The sequence below is a fragment of the Pholcus phalangioides genome, unplaced genomic scaffold, assembly GCF_987345545.1.
Source record: "Pholcus phalangioides strain wild (caught in Gottingen) unplaced genomic scaffold, Ppha-v1.0 ptg000011l_1, whole genome shotgun sequence".
NCBI classification, from domain to species: domain Eukaryota; kingdom Metazoa; phylum Arthropoda; class Arachnida; order Araneae; family Pholcidae; genus Pholcus; species Pholcus phalangioides.
Window position 1 is genome coordinate 46,760,235 of NW_028301604.1, and position 13,454 is coordinate 46,773,688.

The 13,454-nt window shown below is 41.6% G+C and overlaps 2 protein-coding genes across 2 annotated transcripts in view; both read left to right on the top strand.

The window, feature by feature from the left end:
- LOC149080488 (uncharacterized) overlaps positions 1 to 13,454 on the top strand; it is a 60,678-nt gene that overhangs the window by 31,216 nt on the left and 16,008 nt on the right. The gene's annotated exons all lie outside the window — the stretch shown is intronic.
- On the top strand, positions 2,871 to 3,527 carry LOC149080489 (DNA oxidative demethylase ALKBH2-like). Its single transcript, XM_089238765.1, has one exon. The coding sequence runs from the start codon at positions 2,871 to 2,873 to the stop codon at positions 3,525 to 3,527; it is 657 nt and encodes a 218-aa protein (XP_089094891.1).

The window sequence follows — 13,454 nt, forward strand, 5'->3', positions numbered from 1 at the left end:
AATCCTACCGTTCGCCTTCAGGACTGGTACTACAGGTGTCGCCCATTCCGATGACGACACTCGTTCCAAAACTCCTAAATCCAAAAGTCTACTTATTTCTTCTTCTACCTTCTTCTTATAAGCGTAAGGCACGGGACGAGCTTTGAAGAATTTCGGTGAAGCACAGTCTTTTCTTTTCAGACGAACCTTCACTTTTTTCAACTTCCCGAGGCCCACCGAAAACAGTTCTTGATGTTCATCCAAGACGGCCTGCAAGTCCCGTAACGAAGATTTCACGTCAACCTGGATCGCGTTTGTAGAGATAGCCGGATCAATAGTGCACAATACCCCTAGTTCGCGGATCCAGTTTCGCCCCATCAAGATCACGGAACACTGATCCACCACCAGGATCGGAAGCATTTCACATTTGGATTCGTACTTCACAGAAACATCCATCGCGCCCACTATCTTCAGACTATGCCTTGTAAAAGATCTGAGCTTGATACGAGTGTCTTTCAAAGGTGGAAATCGACATCGGTGCTTCTTGAACATCGAATAAGGCATCACCGAAAAAGGTGCTCCCGTGTCCACCTGCATTACCATAGGTAGCCCTTCAATCACGACTTGCACGGTACAAGGTGGTGGGAAATCAGACATCGAGTTCAACGTCAACACATCGAACGCCGGAGACGAGTTATCCAGCTGGTCGACTTGATTCACTCTGTTCGCACAACGTCCTTGGCCTTTGACTCCAACACTCCATTTGTTCTTCACTGACTTGCATACTCTGGCTAAGTGTCCCGTCTTCCCGCATGAATGGCACGTACTCTTGGCAAACATGCAAGTTGAGGACTTGTGTCCACTTGCACCACAAGAATAGCAGGAAAACATAACCTTGGCTTGTGACGGGTGATGACCTCCGGAACTTTTCCGTTGCTGCTTCGCTTGCGTCTGCTTTACAAACAGCACTTCCGCTGGAGACGTGTTGTCACCACGCAGGTTAGAGGCGTTTTTCGAGGCCGCTTCCATCGACATCGCGATCTCTGACGCCCGATCGAAAGACAGATCTCTTTCCGCCAACAGCCTTCTCTGAATAGCGTCATCATTTATCCCACATACGAGCCGATCTCGTAGCATTTCCGCTAAAGTACGCCCATAACTGCAAAACCTGGCGAGTGTTCGAAGTTCGGCTATGAAGGTTGGCACAGACTCTCCCGGCTTCCTACAGCGACAGTTGAATTTGAACCGCTCAACGATCTCCGACGGAGCCGGTTCAAAATGATTCCTGAGAACGTGTATCAGTTCTGCTAGCGTTCGATCCGTGGGTAAGGCTGGGGACACCAGACTCCTTATCAAGCCATACGTCGGCGCACCCACCAGCGATAGGAATATCGCACGTCTGCGGACATCATCCGTAACTTCATTCGCAACAAAATATTGATACAATCGCTCGGCATACTCCGAAAACGGTTCTTTCGCGCGGTCGAATTCGCCGATTATACCGAAACCTGCCATCCGGAGCGTATGAGGAAATCGCTTGAAGAAACTAAGCCTACCTCGCTAGCGCTTGCTTCTATCTTTTTCCCGTCCTGCCGAGACGATGATTTTCAACTCCTGCAGACTGATGTTAGATCCCATCCTCGTCGCCACTGAAATGTCTCTCACTAGACATTTATAAAAGTCAGACTGAAGGAGCATTCAGAATTACACAATAGCATAAATACGCTTTATTCCAACATTAGTACAATAGCTACGGAGAAACACAACCGACCGTCATGGCCGCTAGAACTCGAATCCCACAGCAATCGAACGGCGCGCGCTCATTGAAGCTCGCGCTGTGCGCTGTTGCCAAGTCATACATATAAATATAACACATATATAACACATGCGTACTACTTTATCTATCAGTCACGTTGAACTTTATCATGTATGACCAGTACGTAACTTCATCTATCACGTGAGATACGAAAAGCGAACTTTACACATGATCGAGTGATATATATGCTCAAGAGCTAAATCATCAAGATGTGATAACAGCCTGTACATTAAGTGCTTATACCACTATGAATCATAGTATATTTCTATACTAACTTAATCAACACAACTGCAGTATATAAACTGCGGGGTAGACATGATTGCTTCACTCAGTTCTCCGGTTCAATTGGATATAAGCACTCTCTCCGCAACTCTCTCACATCAACTTGGTAAGAATTTTTCTATGGCTTCTTGCGTGTTAGATTTTGAGGGGCTTGTGTTTAAAAGTGGGATATATGTAGTTAAGGAAATGGCCTGCTTCGATTTAAATACAGGTAGAGTATATCACTCCCTCTACAAACCACCATTCTCTAGCGATGAGCTGACAGACAAAGATTTCGTGCAAATGCTTTGGGTTGCTAAGAATCTCCATAATCTTAAATGGGATGTGAGGACTTTTTGACTATAATTTGATGAAAATTCATCTAACAACCGTTAATAATAGATACAGTCATATTTATGTTAACTGCAGTCAAAAAAAAAAAAAAATTCTGAAGCAGCGATTCAACTTGGAAACAGTGGAAGTCTTAAACTTTCCTAAATCGTTGACTTCTTGCAAGTTTCATCCTCTATAAAAGGGACATTGCGCGAGAAGTAAGGTTTTAGCATGCGCTGAATGGTTAAAGGAATAATTTTTTTTTAAATCTGTAAATAAAATTTTTTCATAATAGTTAAAATATATTTTGTAACATGATTTTAATTGTATGGGAAATTTTTTCCCTACATCCTTGACTAGAAACAACGAATAATTTTAAATAAATTAATTTTAAAAATATATTTTGTAAAAAAAAAAAAATTAAATTATGAGAGTTGCGGAGAAAGGCTAAAAATGTGTTGTAACTCTATCATTTAGAAAGATGGAATCCCAACTCAATGTCGATTATTATACCAATGTGCTGAAGTCCCCGAAAATGATGTTCGATCAGTTGGAGCGAGAGGTAGTCTATGCATCGCCCGAAAACAGCATCATAAACATTAGTGGAAAGATGATTCCGATACCCCGTCAACACGCTGGTCAAGGTGATCCTGGTCTGAGTTATAAGTTCTCTGGTCTTGAGGTTCCTGCCATGCCCTGGACGTCTACGGTGCTGAACATCAAGCAGATCATCGAGAAATTAACATCTTCATCTTACAACTACTGTCTTATCAATAAATATGTGGATGGCACCCGATCCATCAACGCTCACTCTGACGACGAGAAACAGCTGGCGAAAGACCACCCCATCGCTTGCCTCTCCCTCGGTGCTGAGAGAAGTCTGGTCTTCACCCGTAATGGTTACGAACCCGTGACTTATAAGTTGCAGGACAATTCGGTCATCGCGATGAAATCGCCTACCAATAAAGTGTGGAAACATGCTATTCCCAAAGATCCAAACGTGAAAGAACAACGCATCAGTCTGACGTTTCGTAGAATAGTGCAGAAGCGAAAGTCTGAAGATGACGCTTCCAACGCGACTAAAAGACCATGTCTATTCAAGAAAGACTCTCATTCACCCGAGGTTTTTCGCATTTAAGACGACTTCTTTGTTTCAGTGCAAACATTCAAAGATGAAGTTCGAGTCAACATGCGAATCTATAGAGAAGGAAAAGGTGGATATATGACGCCTACGACTAACGGTGTTTCCATTACACCTTTCCTTTGGGAACAGCTTCGCGATGAAACAATCTTGAAAGGATCAAAATATCACTTCGTAACAGAACTCGAACTGTTGGTGTGGTGGGACATGGAGGGTGTTCATTTCCAGCAAATGAAAAAAAACGGACTTCATGAACTGTTTAATCGTAAGCTAACCATCTCGCGCATCCAATGTGAAAAGTGAAAAGTTGTTTCATTCAACCCTGGATGATCAAAACCCCATACAGAACCGCATCTCATCTCACGTCAGAGGTTAGCTAACAAAATACCTGCCGCAGGGCATCGCAGCCATCACTGCTATCCCGAAAGATGTCACCGATCCCGAAGGTGTTGCGATCAGCTCCCTCAAAGAAATTCTCAAGAAGCTAATCCTAGAAAAAATTTATGAAGTCCTCGAGTGTGAAGGATGCAGTTGCGCGCCCAGGACTATCAGAACACGCATGCATGACAGATGATAAATCGACGCTAGTTTTCATTTATTTTGATAAAGCATTCGCGAAAATCGACTTCAAAATTGTCGCCAATATGTTTGTAAAAAAATGTGGAAAGCTAATATCCGAAAAAATTTTCAGCGATCTGAATGTAACTCACCTGCTCAAAGAACTCGAGAAGTTGTGTTCTGAATAAATTCCATTTCATTAATCAAAGTTTCTGTCGTTATTTGCGTATCTCATTTTTTTTTGGGAATAATCCCCTTAAAATCGGTAATTTATGGATGACCCCTCTTACTTAGGAAGATGTAATTAATCTCCTTACAGTAATTTCAGAGTGGAAAAAAGATCTTTCGTGACTCAGTCAGTCTCTCTCTCAGACGTTCAAGAATACGCCCCTAAGAAAATCTTATCAGGAGATGATCTCTTCAGTTTAATAATAATCATCGATAGTGCTCAGAAAAAAAGAGTAATTCAGCAATGACCCCCCCTCTTATGACTCAAGAAAAAAAAATAGCGACTGACCAAGTTATCATTGCAGCTGCGGAAAGGAGGCAGCGTTGATAAATCTTTGACGTCAGACACTAAAGGTTAATTTAGGAAAGACCCCTCAAGATCTCTTATCACACAAGAAAATGACTCGGGTGGCGGTTGCTCCGGTTGCTCTTTGGGGGATGGCTGTGGATGCTCCGGCTGCTCTGGCGTTGAACTGTCAAATTGCCTCTAGAGACGCTCGTTACAACAACCTCATGTTATAGCGATCATTCTATTACAACGACTGGTAGGATAAGTCGCAAATGTTTTCCTAGAACTACGATGATATGTTTTACTTATAGAACGATCCTCCCAATGAAGCCCGACCACACCCTCAAGTCTACCCCTCTCACTACGACCTTGCTCCAAGTATAACGTCCATTCTCGACGGGACGAAAATGTCGTTATATCGGGCGTCGACTGTAATACCAAAATTTCTCTTTTATTGCCTATATTGTCGCAATCACTGTAGATATGGATAGCATTCTTGATAAGCATGAGTAGGCAGTAGTGCCTTTTCCTTAAGTTATGACAATCGGTCAATATGAGAAGTTTTAGTAGAATCAAAATTTTGAAAGAAAAAAATACATTATTGTACTTTATATGATGTAGATTCAACAACTTCCATTACAGCAGTATTCCTCAAAGTGTGCGTCGCGGCTCTTGGGCGTCACCCCCGTGCCCCTCCCCACCCACATCCTTCCGCAGGGCATAGAGGCTATTTTCTTTGCCGGGCCGCCACTGTAGTGAATTTTTTAACGTGGGAAAAAGAATGATGGGAATCGTCTCGGGCTCTGAAACCAGAATCCTGAACCCAGCCTCCCCTTTGGGGGGGGGGGGGAAATGGCTCGAATAATGACATATTCATTACACTATTAATGGAGTCAGCGAAGTCGGTAGCTTTGAGTAGGTATCTTTATCCATTCTGAGAAAATTATGCCAATCTTTTGGTGCAAATCTCAATTCCTGTAATAATTTAACGTGCGAATATTGTTGCCTTTTTTTAACCAATCTTTGCACCGCGTTTTACCCGTTTTTTCTTTTTTCTTGCGTTAATAACTTTCAGTGCGATAACCAATCCAATTACACCCAAAGTATCATCTGTGGAAATCATACTAGAAAATTCCGAACTTTATAGACTATGAAAAAAACCGAACTGATCAAAAGACGGCGAAGACAGAGATCGAAGAATGAAAATATCTCCACATATTGCCTAGAACCGGTTCCAGAAGCTTCGCCTGCACAGGTATAACTGAATGGCGTGGATGCATCGAACCGTTCAGTTATGCCTGTGCAGGTATAACTGTGAAGGCATAACTGAACGTGTGTAGGGCCCTTTAGAGGCGTCACCAACCTCAATCAGGAGTGTCGTGACGAGCTGTTGACCATCGATGATTGCGTCTGTATAATAACCAATACTATGAGCCTAAGATGACAAAAGTTTGACGACCACTGCATACGGGGATGACGATGAATGTCATTATGTATAAAAAACAACATCCGAAAAGACCATCGCCGTAGGTGAATGAACAGTGATGCTGAAATCACATGGACCCCACATATCCTGCCACAGGGCCCCGTGGCTAGGCTCTTTGACGGTGCGATGCTGTAGTGAATTTATAACGTGAAAAAAATGATGAGAATTGTCTCGAGGCCCTGAAACAAGAACCACCCTATCTTTGTGGGGGGGGGGGGGGGGGCTTGGCTTGGCTCCAATAAGGACTTAGGCCGGGACCTGACTACGGCGCGGTTGCAGGCGGTTGAGGTTGGGGGGGAAGGCATCATCTATAGTTTTATTCTGTCAACGCACAGATACAACTGCAACCGCTGAGCGCGGTTTTTTCAACCGAGAAAATCCACATTTTTTTGGACGGTTGGGGTAACCGGAAAGCTGCCATCATGTATTGCAAAGGTTTGAACACCCTGATGACGGTTCGGCTGGACCTGCGGTTGCTGTCTTCCATTGTCTATTAAGTGGTTTGACAAGGAGGGTGATGGGATTTCGGATGCACTGGACAAAGGAATTGCTCTCCTTCTCAGGTTGCCATGAAAATGAGGGGAAAAGACAAATTCGTAGAACTGTATCGTGAAGTTCTATTCGACAGAAGCTAATTCTTTGTTTGGCGCTTTTGCACTGATAACAATAAAAAAAACCAATGAAGAAAAAATTAAATTTTTCTAACTAGTGAAATTTTTTTGCTTCCCTACATGAGCATATATTAAAACTCGGTTATAATGACATTCATAAACTAACGTGATTACGCTAAAATCGAGATTTATATTTTAGAACACTTGAATGAAATGCATGGGATCCCGATTATAACGTTTTAGCAAAAAACCAATTAGTTACCTCATCCAAAAGAATACAAATTACCACGGGACCCAACCATTTATAATAAATTCATAAACAATTAGAAGTAAAAATAATCAGACATCTGAAGGAATATATTTTTATATTTGCAAATTCTCCATATCCAACTTTTGAAACATTCATTAAAAGCCTAAGTATGAACCGGGGATGAAATATGTCCCTAAGAGCTGCATTGTGTGTTTTGCTTTCATTATTCTGTCTTTTTGGTATTTATTTTTGTATCGTATATGAATGTGGCTGTCTATCTGTTGTTTTTGCAATGAAAAAAAACCATCTAGGCCAGCGGTTTTCAACCGGTGCTCCGTGTGAACTCCCAAGGGCTCCGCGGCCCGCGAGGAAAATAAAAAAAGAACCAGTAAATTTGGAAAAAATAATTATTAATATTTTTGAATAAAAATAAATCAATAACTTTGATGAATAAATAAAAAATAGGCCTACGGGGTTCCGCCATAGAAATTATATACTGGAAAGGGCTCCGTGGGTTAAAAAAGATTGAGAACCGCTGATCTAGACAAAACGTTGTATGCGGGTAATATCGAAGAGTGCACTAAGACAATTTTCATACCTACCGTTCTTTTCAAGCAGTTTTTTATTTACATACACACACAAAGCCGCATCTAGGGAAAACGGGTCCACTGTATCGAGTGCTGAACTAGAGGGGGCGCCGAATTGCCCCTTTAACACCACTCCTTCTAACCTTTCCTTACACGTTTACGCCAAAGCTTAATAGCTCCATTTAAAAAAGTATCCAGCTGCGGCCCTGTATGTGCCTTAAACCTTGCAACATACATACTGATGAACAGGGCCACAACGACATGCGTGGTCAGCCGGGGCAAGCACGCATTTTGGCGCCTCCTTTTAATATTGAAGGAGAGATGAAAGTTTAACATTTGCGCTTCTGTCTGGCTCGGAGTTCGGGGCATCAGTCAGTGCCGTCTTAACGCATGGGCCCACCCGAGCACGGCCCGGGTGCCTCAAGAGAAGAGGGGCCTCCCAAAAATGAGATCCGATTGAAATTTTCAAGGATTTACCATGTAGGGCCTCATAGAAACCACTTGGCCCGGGGGGGCCCCATAATAATCTTAAGACGACCCTGGCACCAGTCCCACCTGCTCCTCTCTAGTTGCGGCCCTGATGTCGTATGTACAGGCTGTTAAGCGGGCCGGGGTAGCAAGTTCAAAGGGGCGGCAAATTTGAGTAATTCGTGGTCAAGAACTTTAAATTATAACGTGAATGGGGGCAGAGCAATTCGAATAGCCAGCACGTGGCGAAGCCATAAATCTGTGTCTGGAAACGGATTTAGTGTGAAGCATGTAAATAATTTCGTATAAGGACATTACGTTCCCTTCGTGTCATCGCATCAACTGGAAAAAATCATCTGATAACTGATCGGGAGAAATAATAAACGAAGAAGTTTTTATGACGTTTTTCGTTACCACGGTTCTTCGTGTTCATCACAACGGATTTACTAATCCTCCGTTGAGGGATGTTCTTAGTATTATTATACAGCGTTATATCATGTGGGATTGAATAAATTAAAAAAAAAATTACATTAAACGAAAATATCATATGTTCCAGTGGTTGCCAATTTTTTTGTGAGCTAATGGCTCTTTGTACCGTATTTCCTTCTCGTGCTGCCCCCCCCCCCCCATCTTTCCCCAGGACCTTCTATTCCGGGGGGGGGAGGGCACTTTTTCACTTGTTGGTCGAAAATTGAACTGCAGCTTAATCCCATTATAGCAAACTTCCAAGAGACCGGAGAAATCACTTCGTTACAACGAAATTTTCTTGTAAAGGAATTCCAAGTTGTTGCCGTTGTGCCTATGTAAACTGTTGTGGGTGGTTAGAAAAGTTTTCGTTAGAACGAGATTTTCACTGTAACGGTATTCGTTAAAACGGGGTTAGACTGTATTTGTTTTACTTCATAAATCTCCCCATGGTCTCATTGAGATATCCTGAAAATTTGGATGTACTCGGTTAAGCAGTTTTTGAGGAAAAACTACTCGAAGTACGAGAACTTAAACTGTAATCATCCATTATGTAATTATTTACACTCTAAACCGGAGGTCCTCAACCTTTTTCTAGTCGTGAGCACTGGCTGTACCCATCATCGAAAGGAGAGCACCCTTACAAGTTTGACCATACGTATGCATGAAAAATTAGGATGATTTTAATCCTCGAATGCAATTTGAACTAGGTAATTTGATTGAAACGTCGATCGAATTCTAACAAGCAATTATTGGACAGGAGCTTCGAGAACTCCAGTAGCTTCAGGTAGCACCGTGGTGCTCGCGAGCAACAGGTTGAAGATGCCTGCTCTAAACCATTATACTACATCTGGTCATGTAGACCCTATGTGAACAAGAAGTCCAGGGTCACGCGAATATGGGTGGCTTTAAGATGGCCTTGGTTCCACGAACAGCTTTGCTGAGTTCGCAAAGTAGTCCCTTCCTCCCCCCCCCCTTCCTTCTTTCTGATGTACACCCCAAACCCAAAACAGAAGTTCTCGAGGTGTGGGTCGATTTTTCTGGGAATTTTCGGCATTATCGCTCGGAAGGACGTCACGACAACTTTGCATTGCCGTGAACCCCTGCAGTGCTTTGGAATGGCTCTTGCTATTCTTACGACCAGGCCGAAGAAGCCGCGAGTGGCAAAAGTTTCAAGAACCCCTGCCAAGGTCTTCCAAACGGGTATACCAGTCGGTAACCGTTTTTCAGTTTGTTTGCCTTCATCCGGATTTCTGAGAATTATAAGAAAAACCATTATCTATTTTAACGCTGCCGGCACACTACGGTTCGGCTGGTGCGGTTGATCTTATCAGCAACCGTGGAATTTCGCGTGAAACACACACTGCTGTTAGCAACCGGGGTTTTTTATTTTTTAATGTCACGTGACATCCCGGGATTGGCTAAATTATTTTCGCCAAGCTGAAGTTGGCTCCAGCTAGCATGCAAATTCGTGCTCATAAGCTGCATTGCAGTTAAACCCCCTCTTAACGGATACTCCCTCTTTTACGGACAAATAATAATTTAGTTGCATAATATATAAAAGTATGAATTTCAAACCTCTTTTTAACGGTCACCCATTTTACATGGATTTCATTTTTTTGTCCTGTCCGTGTTCACAAAAAGGAGGGGTTTTACTGTATATACTAATAAAAATATTCATGTAATGAAATTTAATTTTCTGTAACAATATTTGCCGTTTGAAATTAATTCAGAGTTGAAGAAAGACAACCTACAAGTTGACCCATTTTTGATGATTTTACGATTCGTGACCAAATCGCGCAAATTTTTTTATATATGAGGACTAGAATCATCATAATTAATTTAAATAACATATATGTACTATTTAAGTAACATATTTTTGAAGTTTTGGCTTGAAGAAAATTATTGGCCATAAATTTAGCACGTTTTTCTTTGTAATTAAAGTAAATTTCCAATTAATTAAATTTCTAATTAATGGAAATTAAGCACAATAATTGTAATTTTGGGAAACCCCATATGACCAAAAAAAAGTCAAGGAAATTCCTATCCTATTTAAAAAAAAAATATATTTCTTTTGATGGTCAGGAAAAAAAAAATTCAGATAGGAAATCGGAATGAAATTTCTGAATTTCATGTCTTAAAAACTGTAAAAAATCAATTTTTTTTTAAAAAACATTATGATACTCATTAGACCTTTTAATTCCGAAAAATGTTCATTTGGGGACGATTCATTTATACGAAATTATTTACATGCTTCACACTAAATCTGTTTCCAGACACAAATTTATGGCTTCGCCACGTGCTGGCTATTCGAATTGCTCTGCCCCCTATTCACGTTATAATTTAAAGTTCTTGACCACGAATTACTCAAATTTGCCGCCCCTCTGAACTTGCTACCCCGGCCCGCTTAACAGCCTGTACATACGACATCAGGGCCGCAACTAGAGAGGAGCAGGTGGGACTGGTGCCAGGGTCGTCTTAAGAGTATTATGGGCCCCCCGGGCCAAGTGGTTTTTAGGAGGCCCTACATGGTAAATCCTTGAAAATTTCAATCGGATCTCATTTTTGGGAGGCCCCTCTTCTCTTGAGGCACCCGGGCCTTGCTCGGGTGGGCCCATGCGTTAAGACGGCACTGACTGATGCCCCGAACTCCGAGCCAGGCAGGAGCGCAAATGTTAACCTTTCATCTCTCCTTCAGTATTAAAAGGGGACGCCAAAATGCGTGCTTGCCCCGGCTGACCACGCATGTCGTTGTGGCCCTGTACATCAGTATGTATGTTGCAAGGTTTAAGGACAGGGCCGCAGCTGGATACTTTTTTAACTGGAGCTAGCAAGTTTTTGGCGTCCCCGTGTAAGGAAAGGTTAGAAGGAGTGGTGTTAAAGGGCAATTCGGCGCCCCCCCAGTTCAGCACACGATACAGTGGACCCGCTCTCCCTAGTTGCGGCTTTGTGTGTGCATGTAAATGAAAAACTGCTTGAAAAGAACGGTAGGTGTGAAAATTGTCTTAGTGCACTCTTCGATATTACCCGCATACAACGTTTTGTCTAGATCAGCGGTTCTCAATCTTTTTTGACCCACAGAGCCCTTTCCAGTATATAATTTCTATGGTGGAGCCCCGTAAGCCTATTTTTTATTTATTCATCAAAGTTACTGATTTATTTTTATTCAAAAATATCAATAATTATTTTTTTCAAATTTACTGGTTCTTTTTTTATTTTCCTCGAGGGCCGCGGAGCCCTTGGGAGTTCACACGGAGCACCGGTTGAGAACCGCTGGCCTAGATGGGGTTTTTTTAATTGCAAAAACAACAGATAGACAGCCACATTCATATACGATACAAAAATAAATACCAAAAAGACAGAATAATGAAAGCAAAACACACACAATGCAGCTCTTAGGGACATATTTCCTCCCCGGTTCATACTTAGGCTTTTAATAAATGTTTCAAAAGTTGGATATGGAGAATTTGTAAATATAAAAATATATTCCTTCAGATGTCTGATTATTTTTACTTCTAATTTTTTATGAATTTATTATAGATGGTTGGGCCCCGTGGTAATTTGTACTCTTTTGGAAGAGGTAACTAATTGGTTTTTTGCTAAAACGTTATAATCGGGATCCAATGCATTTCATTCAAGTGTTCTAAAATATACATCTCGGTTTTAGCGTAATCACGTTAGTTTATGAATGTCATTATAACCGAGTTTTAATGTATGCTCATGTAGGAAAGCAAAAAAATTTCACTAGTTAGAAAAATTTAATTTTTTCTTCATTGGTTTTTTTTATTGTTATCAGTGCAAAAGCGCCAAACAAAGAATTAGTTTCCGTCGCATGGAACTTCACCATACAGTTCCTCGAATTTGTCTTCTCCTCTCATTTTTTTATGGCAGCCTGAGAAGGAGAGCAATTCCTTTGTCCAGTGCATCCGAAATCCCATCACCCTCCTTGTCAAACCACTTAATAGACAATGGAAGAGAGCAACCGCAGGTCCAGCCGAACCGTCATCAGGGAGCTCAAGCCTTTGCAATACATGATGGCAGCTTTCCGGTTACCCCAACCGTCCCAAAAAATGTGGATTTTCTCGGTTGAAAAAACCGCGCTCAGCGGTTGCAGTTGTATCTGTGCGTTAACAGAATAAAACTATAGATGATGCCTTCCCCCCCAACCTCAACCGCGTGCAACCGCGCCGTAGTCAGGTCCCAGCCTTAAGCCCAATTGACTAGCCTTCCATGCACGCCCTTGGGAAAACGAATGGTCTTTTAAAAAAAGGGACTTCGCGAAACATAAAACAAATTTCGTGGAATCTGTCAACTCGGACATCTCCTACATGGGGCAACTTTGTAAGGCACCGTCATAATCCTACAACACAGAAAGTCGGCAATACCGAACGGCTTAATTTAATTGTAATGGAACCGTAGAGGTGTCCACTTCAGACAGGTTTTGGTATCAGTAAGCCAATCTGAAGCCGCAGCTACGCTTATTATTGGAACGCGTGAGGGCGCTTGCACAGTGTTGCAGTACATTACTAATCATATTTTATCCATCTCATTTCTTATTTACCAGTTCCATTAGTCAGCTGTGTCAACGAAATTTTTTTGTGCCATCATGTCTTCAGCAGATTCTGAGTCGTTAATGGCTAGCGATAGTTATTCCGAAAAAATCATAAGCACGGTTGAAAAAAGACCGGCTTTATATGACAAAAATATGTTATTTAAATAGCTTTTTAATATATGTTATTTGAATAAATTATGATGATTCCAGTCATCATATATAAAAAAATTTGTGCGATTTGGTAACGAATCGTAGAAGCATCAATAATGGGTCAACTTGTAGGCTGTCTCTCTTCAACTCTGAATTAATTTCAAACGGCAAATATTGTTACAGGAAATTAAATTTCATTACATGAATATTTTTATTAGTATATACAGTAAAACCCCTCCTTTTTGTGAACACGGACAGGACAAAAAAATTAAATCCATGT

Coding starts and splice junctions, on each gene's coding strand:
- LOC149080489 (XM_089238765.1), top strand. CDS start 2,871: ATGGAATCCCAACTCAATGTCGATTATTATACCAATGTGCTGAAGTCC.